General features: G+C 53.6%; 1 protein-coding gene across 6 annotated transcripts in view; it reads right to left on the bottom strand.

Moving 5' to 3' along the window:
- The window catches only part of LOC121445102 (trinucleotide repeat-containing gene 18 protein), a 92,031-nt gene that overhangs the window by 7,876 nt on the left and 70,097 nt on the right, over window positions 1-14,058 (bottom strand). For all 6 annotated transcript variants that reach the window (XM_041647102.1, XM_041647115.1, XM_041647107.1 and 3 more), the window contains 8 exons: window positions 12,321-12,748; window positions 9,165-9,314; window positions 8,455-8,596; window positions 6,438-6,555; window positions 5,883-5,958; window positions 5,682-5,790; window positions 1,296-1,412; window positions 232-399 (listed from right to left, as the gene is read on the bottom strand). In XM_041647102.1, the coding sequence (XP_041503036.1) occupies window positions 232-399; window positions 1,296-1,412; window positions 5,682-5,790; window positions 5,883-5,958; window positions 6,438-6,555; window positions 8,455-8,596; window positions 9,165-9,314; window positions 12,321-12,748 (1,308 nt within the window). The remainder of the gene's footprint in view (window positions 1-231; window positions 400-1,295; window positions 1,413-5,681; window positions 5,791-5,882; window positions 5,959-6,437; window positions 6,556-8,454; window positions 8,597-9,164; window positions 9,315-12,320; window positions 12,749-14,058) is intronic.

The raw sequence follows: 14,058 nt of genomic DNA, 5'->3' as shown, positions 1-14,058 counted from the left end.
GGTGAGCTGGGACCCTAGTCAGAAAGTCCTCAGGGAACCCTGGACAGGGACCAGGTCCTTCTCTAATGACCAGCCAACTTCTCTAATCAGTATACGAACCAGGTAAAACTGCCCAGCCGCATGGAATTCTCACAAGACAAGAGACTGGTCATTCACGGGAAGCCCCAAGCCCCAGAATCTGATTCCCACAGTGGTCTCATCCCCGTACTTCCCAGGCCAGGGACGACTTACCACTCTTGGCTTTGGCACCAGGTTTCCGTCCTCGCCCTCTGGCCTTTCCTCCTGTGGCCTCCTGAGGCCCTGTGGTGGCCCCTTCTTTGCCTTCCCCAGTGTCTTTGCTGGTCTTCCTGCTGCGCCGTTTTGCACTGGGCACTAGGAGTGCCGGGGAAGGTTCAGCACCTACAGGACAATGCAGACAGTGGCTCAGGTATTACTGATCAGGTTTCTTTGACATGCACTGGGATACCTGCACCCAACCGTGTTAGGGAGTTCAGCAGTAGGGCCTAGAATCCTCTAGTGCTGAAGGTGTGGCTCAGTGGTAGAGCTCTGGGGAAATTCCCAAGCAGAGGACTCCTGCCTACCCACCAGCATCCAGAACTTCAGATCCCCAGTGAGGGACTGGGGTGTGGCTCAATGGTAGAGCGCCTGCCTAGAATCCCCCAGTGAGGGGCTGGGATGTGACTCAGTGGTAGAGCCCCTGCCTAGAATCCCCCAGTGAGGGGCTGGGGTGTGGCTCAGTGGTAGAGCCCCTGCCTAGAATCCCCCAGTGAGGGGCTGGGGTGTGGCTCAGTGGGAGAGCCCCTGCCTAGAATCCCCCAGTGAGGGGCTGGGGTGTGGCTCAGTGGTAGAGCCCCTGCCTAGAATTCCCCAGTGAGGGGCTGGGGTGTGGCTCAGTGGTAGAGCCCCTGCCTAGAATTCCCCAGTGAGGGGCTGGGGTGTGGCTCAGGGGGAGAGCCCCTGCCTAGAATCCCCCAGTGATGGGCTGGGGTGTGGCTTAATGGTAGAGTGCCTGCCTAGAATCCCCCAGTGAGGGGCTGGGGTGTGACTCAGTGGTAGAGCCCCTGCCTAGCTTATACAAGACCCTGTGTTTCATCCCCAGCAATGTAAATAAAGAAGAGAGAACCAAATGCCAAACTGAGCCCAAAGATATGTGGAGCGAACCTGGGCAACAGTGGCCAGGCAAGGGCCGGGACTTTAGGGACACTCCCTCATCCCCCTGCCTAAGTTCATCAGCCAGGCAAGGGCCGGGACTTTAGGGACACTCCCTCATCCCCCTGCCTAAGTTCATCACTCACACTGGATTTTGTAGTCAGGTGGCAAGAGGCGGATGTGTGAGAGGGGAATCCTGCCTGTGTCTCCGTCATCAAACTCCACAGTGATCAGGTCTCCGTCATCTTCCAAGTCCAGCAGCCCTGAAGGGAAAGGCCAGTCAGGGAGGGAGGCTCCTGGGACTGACTACAGGCCAGTTCAGAGGCACCGCCTTAGAGGACCATGGGGGATACACACACACACACACACACACACACACACACACACACACAGAGTTGTGCAGGGGTGGGCGTTAAGAACCACACAGGTCAAGGACAGAGGCCAGCTGGGGGAAGAGATAGCTGACTGCACCCATACCTGGGTTTGCTCATATCTAAAGACTCTCCCCAAAACCATTTTGTAAAAGCATTACCAATATATCAGCTCTGAATATCAAAGACAGGAAGTGGGGCATATACCTACATTCCAGAAGATTCCATAGGGGTAGTCACAGTTGACTGTGGTCTCATGCAAGTCATCACTCAACCACAAAGCCTGTTTTTTTTTTTTTTTTTTTTTTACTTTTATTTGTTGAGACAGGACCTCACTTAAGTTGCCCAGTCTGGTGTCTGAATTCACTCTGTAGCCTGGGGAAGAGACCTCGACCTTGGGATCCTCCTGCCTCAGCCTCCCAAGTATCTGCGGTGGCAGGCCTGTGCCCCCTAGCCTGGATGGCTTGGCTTTGGCTTGACTGTGCTGGATGGAAGGAGTAGAGGCCAACAAGGCCAAGAATGGAGTAGTCCCATGAATGGACTCTCACAGCCCTAGATTGAAGGGTACTGGGTACATCCTCACACTGAATGCACGGTCACCAGCCCCTTCGCAATATGCAAATGCTAAGCCCACATCCCCAAAGACATGGGCCTTGTGGCACTGGCCAGCTGAGGGGGAAGGACCTACACAGGCTAGGATTGGGGAATCCCTGAGCAGAAGAGTCCGCCCACCCACCAGCATGCAGAGCTCCAGACTGGCTCTTCAATCTCTCCTCATGAAGGATCAATAAAGATGCCAGGGCCATCTCTAATGAGAAGAAGAAGAAAAACCCAAACCAAAACAAAACAAACAAAAAACTAACCCAGACCAGGAGGGGATACAGAAGGTGAGAAAGAGCCAAGGGAATCTCAAACAAATGAACAAATCACCCTCTGTGAGAGTCTCCAAAAACACGTGTGCTGATAGAGCAAAGGTTTGCTTGCAAATTAACCCTCAAGGGAGCGGAAAAAGGTCAAGCCAGCAGTAGTGGTACATGCCCATAACCCCAACACTCCAGAGCCTGAGGCAGGAGGATCAAAAGTTCTAAGCCCAGCCTGGCAAGAAGGCTGGATGGGTAAACATGCTTGCTGCCAAGCCTGAAGACAGGAGTTGCATCCCCGGGAGTCACATGGTAGGAGAGAACAGACTCCTGCAAGCTGTGCCCTGACCTCCACATGGATGTCTTTGGCATGTATAAGCCTGCACTGCATGCACACGTGGGTATCCTCACAAGATCGCAAACCTAGAGACGATGAGAAGACTAAACAGTTCTAAAGAGAGAGAACAGCAAAATGAGCCTCCTATAATGATATAGGAATTACTATTTTTACTGCGTGTGTATAAAGTGTGTGTTTAGGTAGGTGCAAGTTCACACGTGTGTATGTGTGTAAAGGCCAGAAGTTGACAACGGGCATCCTCCATCTCGTTCCACTTCACATACTGAGGTGAGTTCTCTCAATGAACCCAGATCTCACTGATTCAGCTAGGCAAAGTGGCTGGCTCTGGGGATCCCAGGTCTGTCTCCCACATGTTGGGGATTATGGGGAGACCGCTATCCTGGCATTTATGTGGGTGCTGGGTATCTGAATTCTACTTCCTCACACACGCAAAGAAATTGCTTTATCCAGTGAGCCATCTCCTCGGCCACCAGATTTAGGAATTATAGCATGCTGAACTCATCAAATAATACTGGAAGCTCAATATAAAAAGCACACATAGCCAGGTGTGGTGGCACACATCTTTAACCTGAGAAACTCGGGAGGCAGAGACAAGTGGATCTCTGAGTTTGAGGCCAGCCTGATCTACAGATCAAGTTCCAGTTCCAGGGCATCCAGAGATACACAGAGAAACGCTGTATTGAAAAACCGAAAAAGAAAGAAAAGAAGGAAGGGGAAGAGGGAGGGAGAGAGACAGACAGAGAAAGGGGAAAGGAAGGGGAGAGTATTAAGGGGAAATTATTTCCAGTGTGGAATTTATACGCAGCTCAACTGTCTCTAACTGAGGGTAGACTACAGAGATGGTAACACATAGGACCAGATAAACTATCATCTACGAACTCTTTCTCCAAGAACTACGAGAGGCTGGGGCTCAGCTGGCACAGTGCCTGCCACAAACACACCAAGTTCTGGTTCCATCCCTGGCACTGCGTCTCCTTGGTGAGATGGTATATACACCCAGTACTTGGGAGCTGGACGCAGGAGAGATCAGAAGGTCAAAGTCTTCATTGTCTACATAGAGGGTTTGAGTCTAGCCTGGGCTACGTGAAGCCACATCCCCAAACAAGCAAACTACTACCGAAAGATCTGTTAAAATGAAAAGATGAACCATGAATGAGACAGAATGTCACGCAGATGAGACCAAGGGGAGCCTTAGGATGCTGGCCAGATTTGGGCCTAAAACTCCAAGGGCCCTGGCAGAACCCAGCCCTTCATGGTACTGAAGACAGAACATCTCAGAAGCCACTCCTGATAAATGTTTACCATAAGTGACATGATTTCTGGTGTTTGATGAGTGACTTACAGATGGGCACCTGTAGCCCAGACTGTCCTGAACACCTGCTGTTTAATGGCATACTGTCTTCTGGTTTGTAAAATGCGAAGCAGCCAAGCGGTGTGCTGTGATTGGCCTTCTGGTCCAACCAACACCAGTATCCCCGGGTACCCTGGTTTTGGAATGACTACGGCTAGAGCTACGCAAGCATCTGCGTCACTTGTCTGCGTGACACACCTTTATCTTCTCGTGTGCCCATTTATTTCTTTATTAAGACTTCTTCAGTTTTATTTACGTGTATGTGTGTGTGCCTGCATGTGTTTGTGTACCATGTGCATGCAGTAGCCCATGGAGGCCAGAAGGGGGCGTCAGATTCCCCTAAACTTGAGTTACAGACATTTGTGAGCTGCCATTTGGGTTGCTAGGAACCCCACTTGGGTCTTTTGCAAGAGAAACGAGCATCTTCAACCACTGGGCCATTTCTCCAGTCCCTTACCCGTTTTATTCTTTTGGCTTTAGAATATGTAGTCATTAATTTGTTTGTATACACAGGACTGTGTGAACGACAGAGAGTGTGTGTGTGCATGCACGTGCAGAGGTCAGCAGAGGGCATCAGAGGTCAGCAGAGGGCATTAGTTATCCTCTCTATCACTCTCCACCTATTCCTTTAAGGCAAAATCTCTCCCTGAAATCAGAGGCCCACATTTTCTGTGAGCTCGGGTGATCCTCCTGTCTCCACACCTCACAGAGCTGGCACTCCACGTGTGTATAGGAAATGCAACTTGTTACACAGGGGCTGGGATCTGAACTCTAATTTTCATGATGTTGAAGCAAGCGTTCTGAGCCCAAGTCCTCATCCCAGCCCCCAGCCTATGTATTTCCATCTGCCCACCATCCACTCTCTGTGGGGCTAACAACATCCCGGCTTTCCCACATGCCGAATACTTCACACCCAGATGCTGGTGCTAACACAGGGTGGGAACCTTCAGCAGCAGAGCCTCACCGGAGGAGAAGGTCACCAGAGACAGGCTCTCTAAAGGTTGTACCTGACGACTGGTCTCCTCACACTCTCTTGTTTCCCATGTAGCCTGTGAGCAGCCTTGGTCACGTGATTGTGCCACTCTACCCTGACACAGACCCGAATCAACAGAGTCAATCTAGCCTGCCTAGACTGCAAGTCAACAGAGGTCCTTCCGCCCTGATATTTTCTCTAGGTTTTCCAGCAATGGAAAATCCCTGGTGATACACTGTCCATGAAGAAGGAAAGCCAGCTTCACTCCTTAGCGGCAAGAACAGGATTACAATGGGTCCACCTCTGTGGAAGCCCTGCAGAAGCCTCAACAAATGTTATGAGCCAAGCCAGTCACCCACTGACCAGGAAAACCAGGAGGGTGAGACAGGCTTCGTGAAGGTGTAACACCTTCCCAAGAAAGCTGGTATATAGCCAGATTCCAAGAGCCTGAGTCCTGCCTACTTCAGCAGAACAGGACCCGGATCAAGCCATAACCAGAAAGCCCTCCCTGGAGTTCGGTTATGCAAACCAGCAACTGCCTCTCCAATGAAGTCAGCCGGAAGCTGGCTGCATCGACCAGATGAACTGATAATGACTTATTAGGAGCTGGGTGTCTCACCTCGGACCACCGTGCCTGGATAGAGGCAGCGGTATTGCTGGCTCCAGTAGGCGGCGATCCTGGTCCCCTGGGGCAAGAAGCGTGTAGAGGCCGGCCTCACGTCTATAATCTGGCGGAGTACAGGGCTGAGGGTCAGAGGGTGACCAGAAGCGAAGCCCCCTCCCTCCGGGCCGTGGGGCCACCGCACCCCCTCCCACTCACCGCCTCCTGCAGCAGCTGCTCCAGGCAATAGATGTGGGGACGGTTCCCACGCTCGCCTTCCACCACCACGCGGTATCTGCAAGGCCAGGGCCAAAAGTACAATGGGGCAGTGGCCAGAGAACCCACTTCCTTCCAGAGGCTGCGCTACCCTGGACAGAGTACTACCAGCTTGACCATTTGGTCTGTGGGAATAGGCTTGGGGTATTTATTAACTTATATGAAAAATGGATTGCGTTCTCACCCTTCCCATACCCAACTTTCTCGTTGATATAATTCAGGGGCTGGACGTCATGCCCAATCAGACCTCCAGTTCCAAAGGAGAGCTACACACCTCACTTACCCACTTCCTGCTGGGTCCCAAAAGGCCTAGCTCCGCCCAGCAGAAGTTGGGGGTCTACTCTGATGCAATTCCCAACTACTGGCCTCAGTGACTCCCCAGAACCCCGTACACTGCTGCTCTCCCAGCTCAGAGAGGGGAGAAGCAGCCTGCCCAGATGCCTCACGGCAGACGAGGGCATGGGAGCTGAGCCAGAATACCCCACAGAAGACACTCACATGTCCGGCGAGTGCACCGTCTGTACGTGGCCAGCGTACAGCAGCTTATCGTCCATCGGGATCAGCACGCGCAGGCCGTCCTTCAGCTCGTCCTTGTCAATGATGCAGGAGCGGGGGGCTGCAGAGGGATGGGTGGCGAAGCCAGGGAGCATCAGTGCATGTCTAGGGGAGACTTCCCCAGGCCTTCCCGGATGACTCCACCGGCCCCTTCTAAAAAACGAGGGCTCTGGGGTGTCCAGGTAAAGCTGTAGGACACGTGTGGACATGGCTGTCCACTGTCCACACTGGGTCCCATGTGCACACGGGGTGAGGGATGGGCAGCCCCTCTTCCCAGACTTTATAGACAACTAGGAAGGCCTCAGGTAAATGCCAAGCCAGGAACAGCAAACCCTTTCATTTCATAGATCAATATTCTTGAGATTCCGGGCTGGGAAGTACCCTAACAGATGTTGAGGGTTCCTTCCTTCAACACTATGTTCCTAGAACAGTGTTCTTTTTCTCCACCTGAGGCCCCACAGAGATGGTCCACCCCGAGTCTTAGCCCCTCCCTTTCTCTTCTCAATACACCCTTATGCACCTGGCCCCTGTCAGTGGCAAACATGAAAAAGAGCTCTACTGGGGGCATCCCAATGGCACAAGAGACAGGAAGACTGAAGATGCACGGCCAGCCTAAGCTACACTGTAAGCTCAGGCTAGCTGGGGCAACTAAGTGAAATTCCACCTTGAAAAGTTAGAAAGAAGGCTGAGGGTAGAGCTCAGTGGTAGAGCACCTGCCTAGAGCCCCCAGTGAGGGGCTGGGGTGTGGCTCAGTGGTAGAGCCCCTGCCTAGAGCCCCCAGTGAGGGGCTGGGGTGTGGCTCAGTGGTAGAGCCCCTGCCTAGAATCCCCCAGTGAGGGGCTAGGGTGTGGCTCAGTGGTAGAGCCCCTGCCTAGAATCCCCCAGTGAGGGGTTGGGGTGTGACTCCACCACAGTCAACCTGCCTAGAATCCAAGAATAAGAGGCCCCCAAAAGCCAGTGGGCTGAGGATGTGGCTCAGCCTGTGTGGAATTCAAATAAATAAATAAATAAATAAAAATCAGGCAGCTCTGGAGTCTCACAATGGAAGAAAATCCCACGCCCCAAGACCCATGCTCACGGACAGAGGGAACATCACACACCCTTTAAGCTGGGCTTGAGAATGCCAGCATTGGGCAGCAGAAAAGAGACAGCTAGCTCTACACAGAGACAGGGGAGACAGGGGAGACCTCCTGGTTCTCAGTTACCCACATGGGGCCTGGCTGCACCACTCTGGTCCTTGTCCAACAGCACAGTGCTATAGCGTGGACCACACATCATCACCCACCCTCAGCGTGCCTGCTGGGGTCAGTGCTGTCGCCTAGACACAGATATGAGGATGTGGCTGGTTGATCCATCACCAGAATGACCACGATACCCAGCAGGGATAGCCTAGCTCTCCCAACAGTTCACATCCATCGTCACTCCTCCTAGCTCAGACCAAGTGCCCTCCTCAGGGCATCCTTGAAACACCTCCAAACCGTAGCCATCACACTCAAGTGTGTGGCAGCTCATACTCCTGGGACCCACCTCATAGACCCCCCCAGCATCAGCATCAATCCTTACACATCTGCTCAAATGACCCCACCCCCCACATTCCGTCCACTCACCCACCTAAACCCCACCATGCTCTAACTTGCCTCTGTTGCCCTCATCGGCCCCCCCCCACCCCCGCCATGTTGTCCCAAAGGTAGCTGAGGCTCGCTGCCAGCAGCTTCCGGCTTGTCTCCCTGTCTCCCGCACAGCCAGGTTTACAGTAAGACATACATCGTTAGTTGTGGAGACCTGTGTCACTCAGACACTGCAAGGGTCTCCTCTGCCTACCCCACCCCTCACTATCCACACCACAGGCTGGCTGGAGCTGAGCCCCCCCACCCCCTGCCTCAGAGCTTCAGCCTGGGCTGAGCGCCCCACACTGCCAGGTAACCCCACCACCACCACTGCAGACTCTCAGGACACTCACCTGGGGTCAAAGGTCGCTCGGTGGCCCCACCTCGGGGCAAGTGCTCATCCTCAGAGAAGCTTGAGTCCTGGTTTGGTTCAAAGTCCTCCTCTGCTGCCATGGACTCCATCAGTTTGCTCACTGCACCCCCTTTTCCTCGGTTCTGGGGGAGAACACACACACAGATAGGTTTGCACAAGCCACGGGTCACGGGTCATTCTGCCATTCTGGGAGCGTTCCTCGGAAAGCCAGGGCCAGGGTCAGTTTGCGGAAGCAATGGATATGAGCAGTGTGGCCCAAGCCTTGTGTACTCAGCACAGTACCTGTTACTCAGTGCTCAGTACCCTCTCCTCAGGCTATCACGGTGGACACCTTGGCCTCTACCTTAAGAGAAACTGAGCTCTGGCCATGTACAGTGAAACTGAGGGAAAGCTCAGTTATGGTGATGGCACAGGCAGGCACGCTATGGCCCTCTGTCAACAGAGAAAAGCCTTAGGACCCCCCGAGGGGAGCACTGCCGAAGGCCAGGTCTCAGGCTAGCAGTTTGGGTGCCCCTGGGTTCCCAATAAGATAGGAGGCTTGGTTGAGAACTGAGCCAGCACACAGAGGACATTCTGACTTGTCACAACCACCCCCAGCACTGGGGAGGGGACACACACACAACGACAACAATGGATGAGGACACTGCAGGCCCACCCCTGGAACTGAGCCCCCATCCAGCCTCAATTTACCTCCTTCTTCGCCTCTTTCCCTTTGGCCTTGGCCTTGCTCCGTCTGGCAGTCGCCAGAGGCCCTGTGTGAGGTGCCCTGGAGTCGGGCAGGGTGGGCACCCGGGCTGGTGGCAGCGTGGCTGCTGACCCAGCCTCTTTCCCTTTCTTCTTCTAGAGGGGAAAACAAAAGGGAGAATTTGTCAGAGGGCATAGAGGTCAGGCTGCTCAGGTGAGGAGGTGAGGGGGAGGCCAGGCTGCTCAGGTGAGAGGGGGCGGGAGCCAGGCTGCTCAGGTGAGGGGGGGTGGGAGCCAGGCTGCTCAGGTGAGGAGGTGGGGGGGGAGGCCAGGCTGCTCAGGTGTGGGGGGGCTGAGGCCAGGCTGCTCAGGTGAGGGGGGCCAGGCTGCTCAGGTGAGGAGGTGGGGGGGAGGCCAGGCTATTCAGGTGAGGGGGGCAGGGGCCAGGCTGCTCAGGTGAGGAGGTGGGGGCTGCTGGGGGGGGGGGGGAGCCGTAGCTCCTGAAATGCATTAGGAGGTCCAGGCCTCTCTTCTTCAGAGAAAGAAAATGTCTGCCGTCTTCACCCGGGAGGCTGGGGTGGATGCTGTCTGACATCCTGGTGACCTTTTGCTCTGCTATGGAGTCAGACTTCCTGAACCTCCAATAGCCTAGGCCCCGACCCTGAGCTTTGTCTCTCAGTGAAGAGAGCCATCCTATGAAAGAGGTCCCAGGCGCTCTGCATCCCCCATCAAGAGAATCCATCCTATGCTTATTGCAAATCCTTCCTCTAGACTCTCACCTCAGCTCTGTTTTATCTGTCAATCGGACTCATTTGCACTGCAAAGGTCACAGGTGCCTTGCTACTTTGCAAGGGAGGTTAGACAGCACCATCCCGGAAGCTTTACTGTAACAACTGTCACATGGAAATGACGTGCTGAAACGTGGGAGAGTAAACAGAGACGCCAGACTCCGGGAGTTCTGACCCAGACCTGCCCAAGCAGTGCTGACTTGAGTTCATCCTTCACCTGGTGCGGACCTCTCCCCCGCCAGCCCTGATGCCTGCAGGGTCCCTGTCAGGAGCGCCTCCCACAACCATGGGACCTTCGTCATGCCACACCTGAGACAGAGCAGACACTCCTCTTCCATACAAGTGTTCTCAGTTCTCATCACCCGCTACTATTCCTTTCTTACGTTTTCTATACTTATTGTATGTGTGTGCGTGTATGTGAGTGTATGTCTGTGCCAAGTGTGCACGTGGTGGGCAGAGGACAACCTGCCAAAATCACTTCTCTCTTTCCACAAGGTAGGTTCTAGGAGTTGAACTCAGGTATCAATGCTCAGGCTTGGTAGCAACTGCCTTTACCCACTGAGCCATCCTGCCAGGCCTCACAATTAATTTATCATTACCATATGATTTATTGTACCAACAGACAAACAAAAAAAGTGCTAAAATGTGAGAGCTTCTGCAACAATCCTCCTACTGGCAGCCGGTATGGCCTCACAGAACTTCCCAGAAAGCACACACAACCAGGTAACCACACAGAAACATTCACATACGAACTTTTTGTTTTCTTTGCTGGGGATGATTCATAAACTCAGAGCCTTAAGCATGTTAGGAGGTGGCTTTACCATGTCTTAGCCATGTCTCCAGTGTCTCACTGGGGATTCTAGGCAGGTACTCTACCACTGAGCCACACCCCAGCCCCTCACTGGGGGATTCTAGGCAGGGGCTCTACCACCGAGTCAGAACTCTAGCCCCTCACTGGAGGATTCTAGGCAGGTACTCTACCACTGAGACACATGCCAGCCCCTCACTGGGGGATTCTAGGCAGGTGCTCTACCACTGAGCCACACCCCAGCCCCTCACTGGAGGATTCTAGGCAGGTGCTCTACCACTGAGCCACACCCCAGCCCCTCACTGGGGGATTCTAGGCAGGGGCTCTGCCACTGAGCCATGCCCACTGTGTCTTACTGAGGAATCCTAAGGAAGCACTTCACAAAGGTGCCTCCAGCCTTTAACCTTCTTAAAAACTGTGGCATAACACACATACCACCTGAGGTACAGGCAAACACTCTACATTTAGGTTTTTTTTCTACATTTAGTTTTGTTCAATACAGATTCACTAAAGTCCTGCATGACATGTCCCCTCTGAGCACCACTGGTATCTTACAGAGGCTCTGTTTTACTGAGAGCTGTCCAATGCCATGGAGGAACCAGGTTTATTTAATTACTCACTGAAATGCTATCCAAACCCAACAAGAACAACAATAAAACCTTACCAATGAGTTCTAGCAGCCATATTCCTGGAAGGGCACACGGCTTAGCAGATGCCCAGCCACCTGAGGATGTGTGAAACTTCCCAGGGCTCTGCAATGGAGGACCTCCTCCTGGATATCTCATTATAGAGATCTAGGTACTCGGCCCTGCAGGTGCAGTGGGAACTGACCAATGCCGTTCAAACAGGGACATCCAAATAAAGAACTGGAAATAACCTAGGTGTCCAGCAAACCGTCACAGAAGGTGGTACCCACACGCTGACACTGTAAATCTCTGCTGAAGGCCTGAAGTTAAATGCAACAGCTTAGGGGACCAGCACATTGAAACTGTGCTTCAGACCTCAAGACTACAACATGTATGTGGTAGTGGCAGAAGGACCAGAAGTTCAAGGCCAGCCTGGGCTAGAAGAGACCCTGTCTAAAAATCTAAGCAAGAGCTGATGAGATGGTTCAGTAGACAAACGGGCTTTTCCTGCAAGCTTGGTGCCCAGGGTTTTGATCGTCAGAACCCACAAATGGGTGAAAGGAGAGAACGGACTGCAGAAAGTTGTTCTTTGGTTCCACACATGTGCCATGGCACACACACACACGCACACACACACACACACACACACACACACACACACACCCCAACCAAATAATCCAGGTGCTGGGGTTATATACAAGAGTCACCAAACCCAGAAATCTCTTCTTTATAAATTGATTGTGTTAGTTATTTTGTTACAGTTAACACAGGTTCCCAGTATTAATTCACATTTTTAACATAGTGTTCTTAGATGATGGGTGAACAGGAGGAGGAAACAAGGTTCTTCCTGACCATCAAACATGGTTGTCCCTTCCAAGGGCAGACTGCTGACATCAAAGCCATAGGATGGAGACCAGGGGACCTGTGCTGAGCCCCTTACCTTTCTGGGGTCCTTCCTGTCCTTGGCTCGGCCGGTGTCCTTGCGTGGGCTTGGGGCACCACCCTTGCCACAGCGGCTGGGCTTGGGTGTTGGTGCCGTGTTGCTGGGCGCCTGGACGGCAGCTGAGGCATCGTGCAAGAAGATGCGCTCACTCCGGCGTCGAGTCCACAGGTCATCATCACTGGCCTCTGGCCCTGCCTCGAAGCCGGGTTCCTTGGGGCCACGTATTTTCCGGGCTCTGCGTCCCTTTTCTGAGGCCAGCTTGGTTTTGTCTGGGCTGGTGGGACCGGAGGCCCGGGCACTAGGTACAGGGGCAGCCATAGACTGGCCTGGCTCCCCAACTCCCTTCTTGGGCCTCAGCAGCCCAGCAGATGGCTGCTTGGGAACCTTGACTTCACTCTCTGAGTCTGTGTACTCGAACTCTGTACCTGGACGTGGAAAGGAGGAGGCGGGAGCTGGTGGGTAGGGTCTCCACGGGTCTTCCCGTTCATTTAGGCCCCACAGGTCCATCCCCACCAGTGGCATCCTCTCCTGTTATCAGGAGGTAAACTGAGGCTCAGAGAAAGACAAGGGCTCACCCGAGTCCCCTATCCCATTGCTGCTCCCAACCACAACCCCAAGAGCACTGCTAAGTTATGTAGGCCCTAGGCCCGCAGGTGCCTCTACACTGTCTCTCAGAAAAGCCCCAAACTAGGCAGGTTGATGTAAGAGCTGCACAAGGAGGCTGTGGGGAAAGTCCCAAGCTCGAGGCCCATCTTCCTCCCCCTGACAGAGCCCCTTCCTGCTCTAGGGTCCTAAATCAGACAGGCCCACTCTCTGTTGGTAGGCTCCTGAGCGGTCCCATCCTCCATCTTCAGGTGGCTCAACATTTCCCTACACAATGGAGAGCCTCTTCCTTATGCCCTGGCTCTCTGAGACGCTGTTCCCTCAGCCCAGGGCATAACAACCTTAAACTGGGAAACACAGTTACGCTGCGACCCACCCGATCCTCCAGGGTGCTCCCTCTCTGTTCACAGTCCCTCTGACTCCATTCTTCTAGCTTCTCCATCCGCACTGTGGCCTTTCTCAGCCTGCTCTGGCCTAAAAATAGCTGAGTTCTCTTGGGGTCTCTCCTGTCCCCAAACCTCAAATACAGAGCTAGCCCCTAGGAGCAGCATTGGGGGCTCAGTTGGTGGCACGTCCCTTTGAAACAAAGGCTAAAATAAAGGGTATGTCTATCATCCCACAAACAAGATACCCTGCCGGGTTGACAATCCCCAGGTTGACAATCCCCTAGAAGACCAGCAACCTCCAGCAGAGGAGCTGAGGGCCCACCCCGAGCCCTACTGACTCCCAGTCTGCTCACAGGGACCCCCATGGGAGGCACAGAGCTCGCAAAGGCAGCCACAGTGGCAGGGATGGGGTGGGAGGCGGCCCTTGAGAAGTCCCTTCAAAGCTTAAAGAGCTTGTTAATTAACTTGTTAATAAGCTTCTCCCTGATGAAATGCACAGGGAAGCAGCGGGAGGTGGAGGCAGGGGTGCATTCCTGTACAAGACAGCGTTCAGGCCATAGAGCTGGGGCATTGTGAGCTTTGGGGGCTCTGGAGTGTGGCACAGCAGTCAAGAGCTTCTAGCCTATAGCTAGGCAATGGTGGCGCACGGCCTTTAATCCCAGTACTTGGGAGGTAGAGGCAGGCAGGTCTCTGAGATCGAGGCCAGCCTGGTCTACAAGAGCGAGTTCCAGGACAACCAGGGCTAC

Source organism: Microtus oregoni, unplaced genomic scaffold (assembly GCF_018167655.1).
Source record: "Microtus oregoni isolate MIOR12 unplaced genomic scaffold, Mior012 000003F_ref0000135, whole genome shotgun sequence".
In the NCBI taxonomy this organism is placed as follows: Eukaryota; Metazoa; Chordata; class Mammalia; order Rodentia; family Cricetidae; genus Microtus; species Microtus oregoni.
Note: the sequence above shows the minus strand (reverse complement) of the source record. Positions and strands in the feature narration are given on the sequence as shown.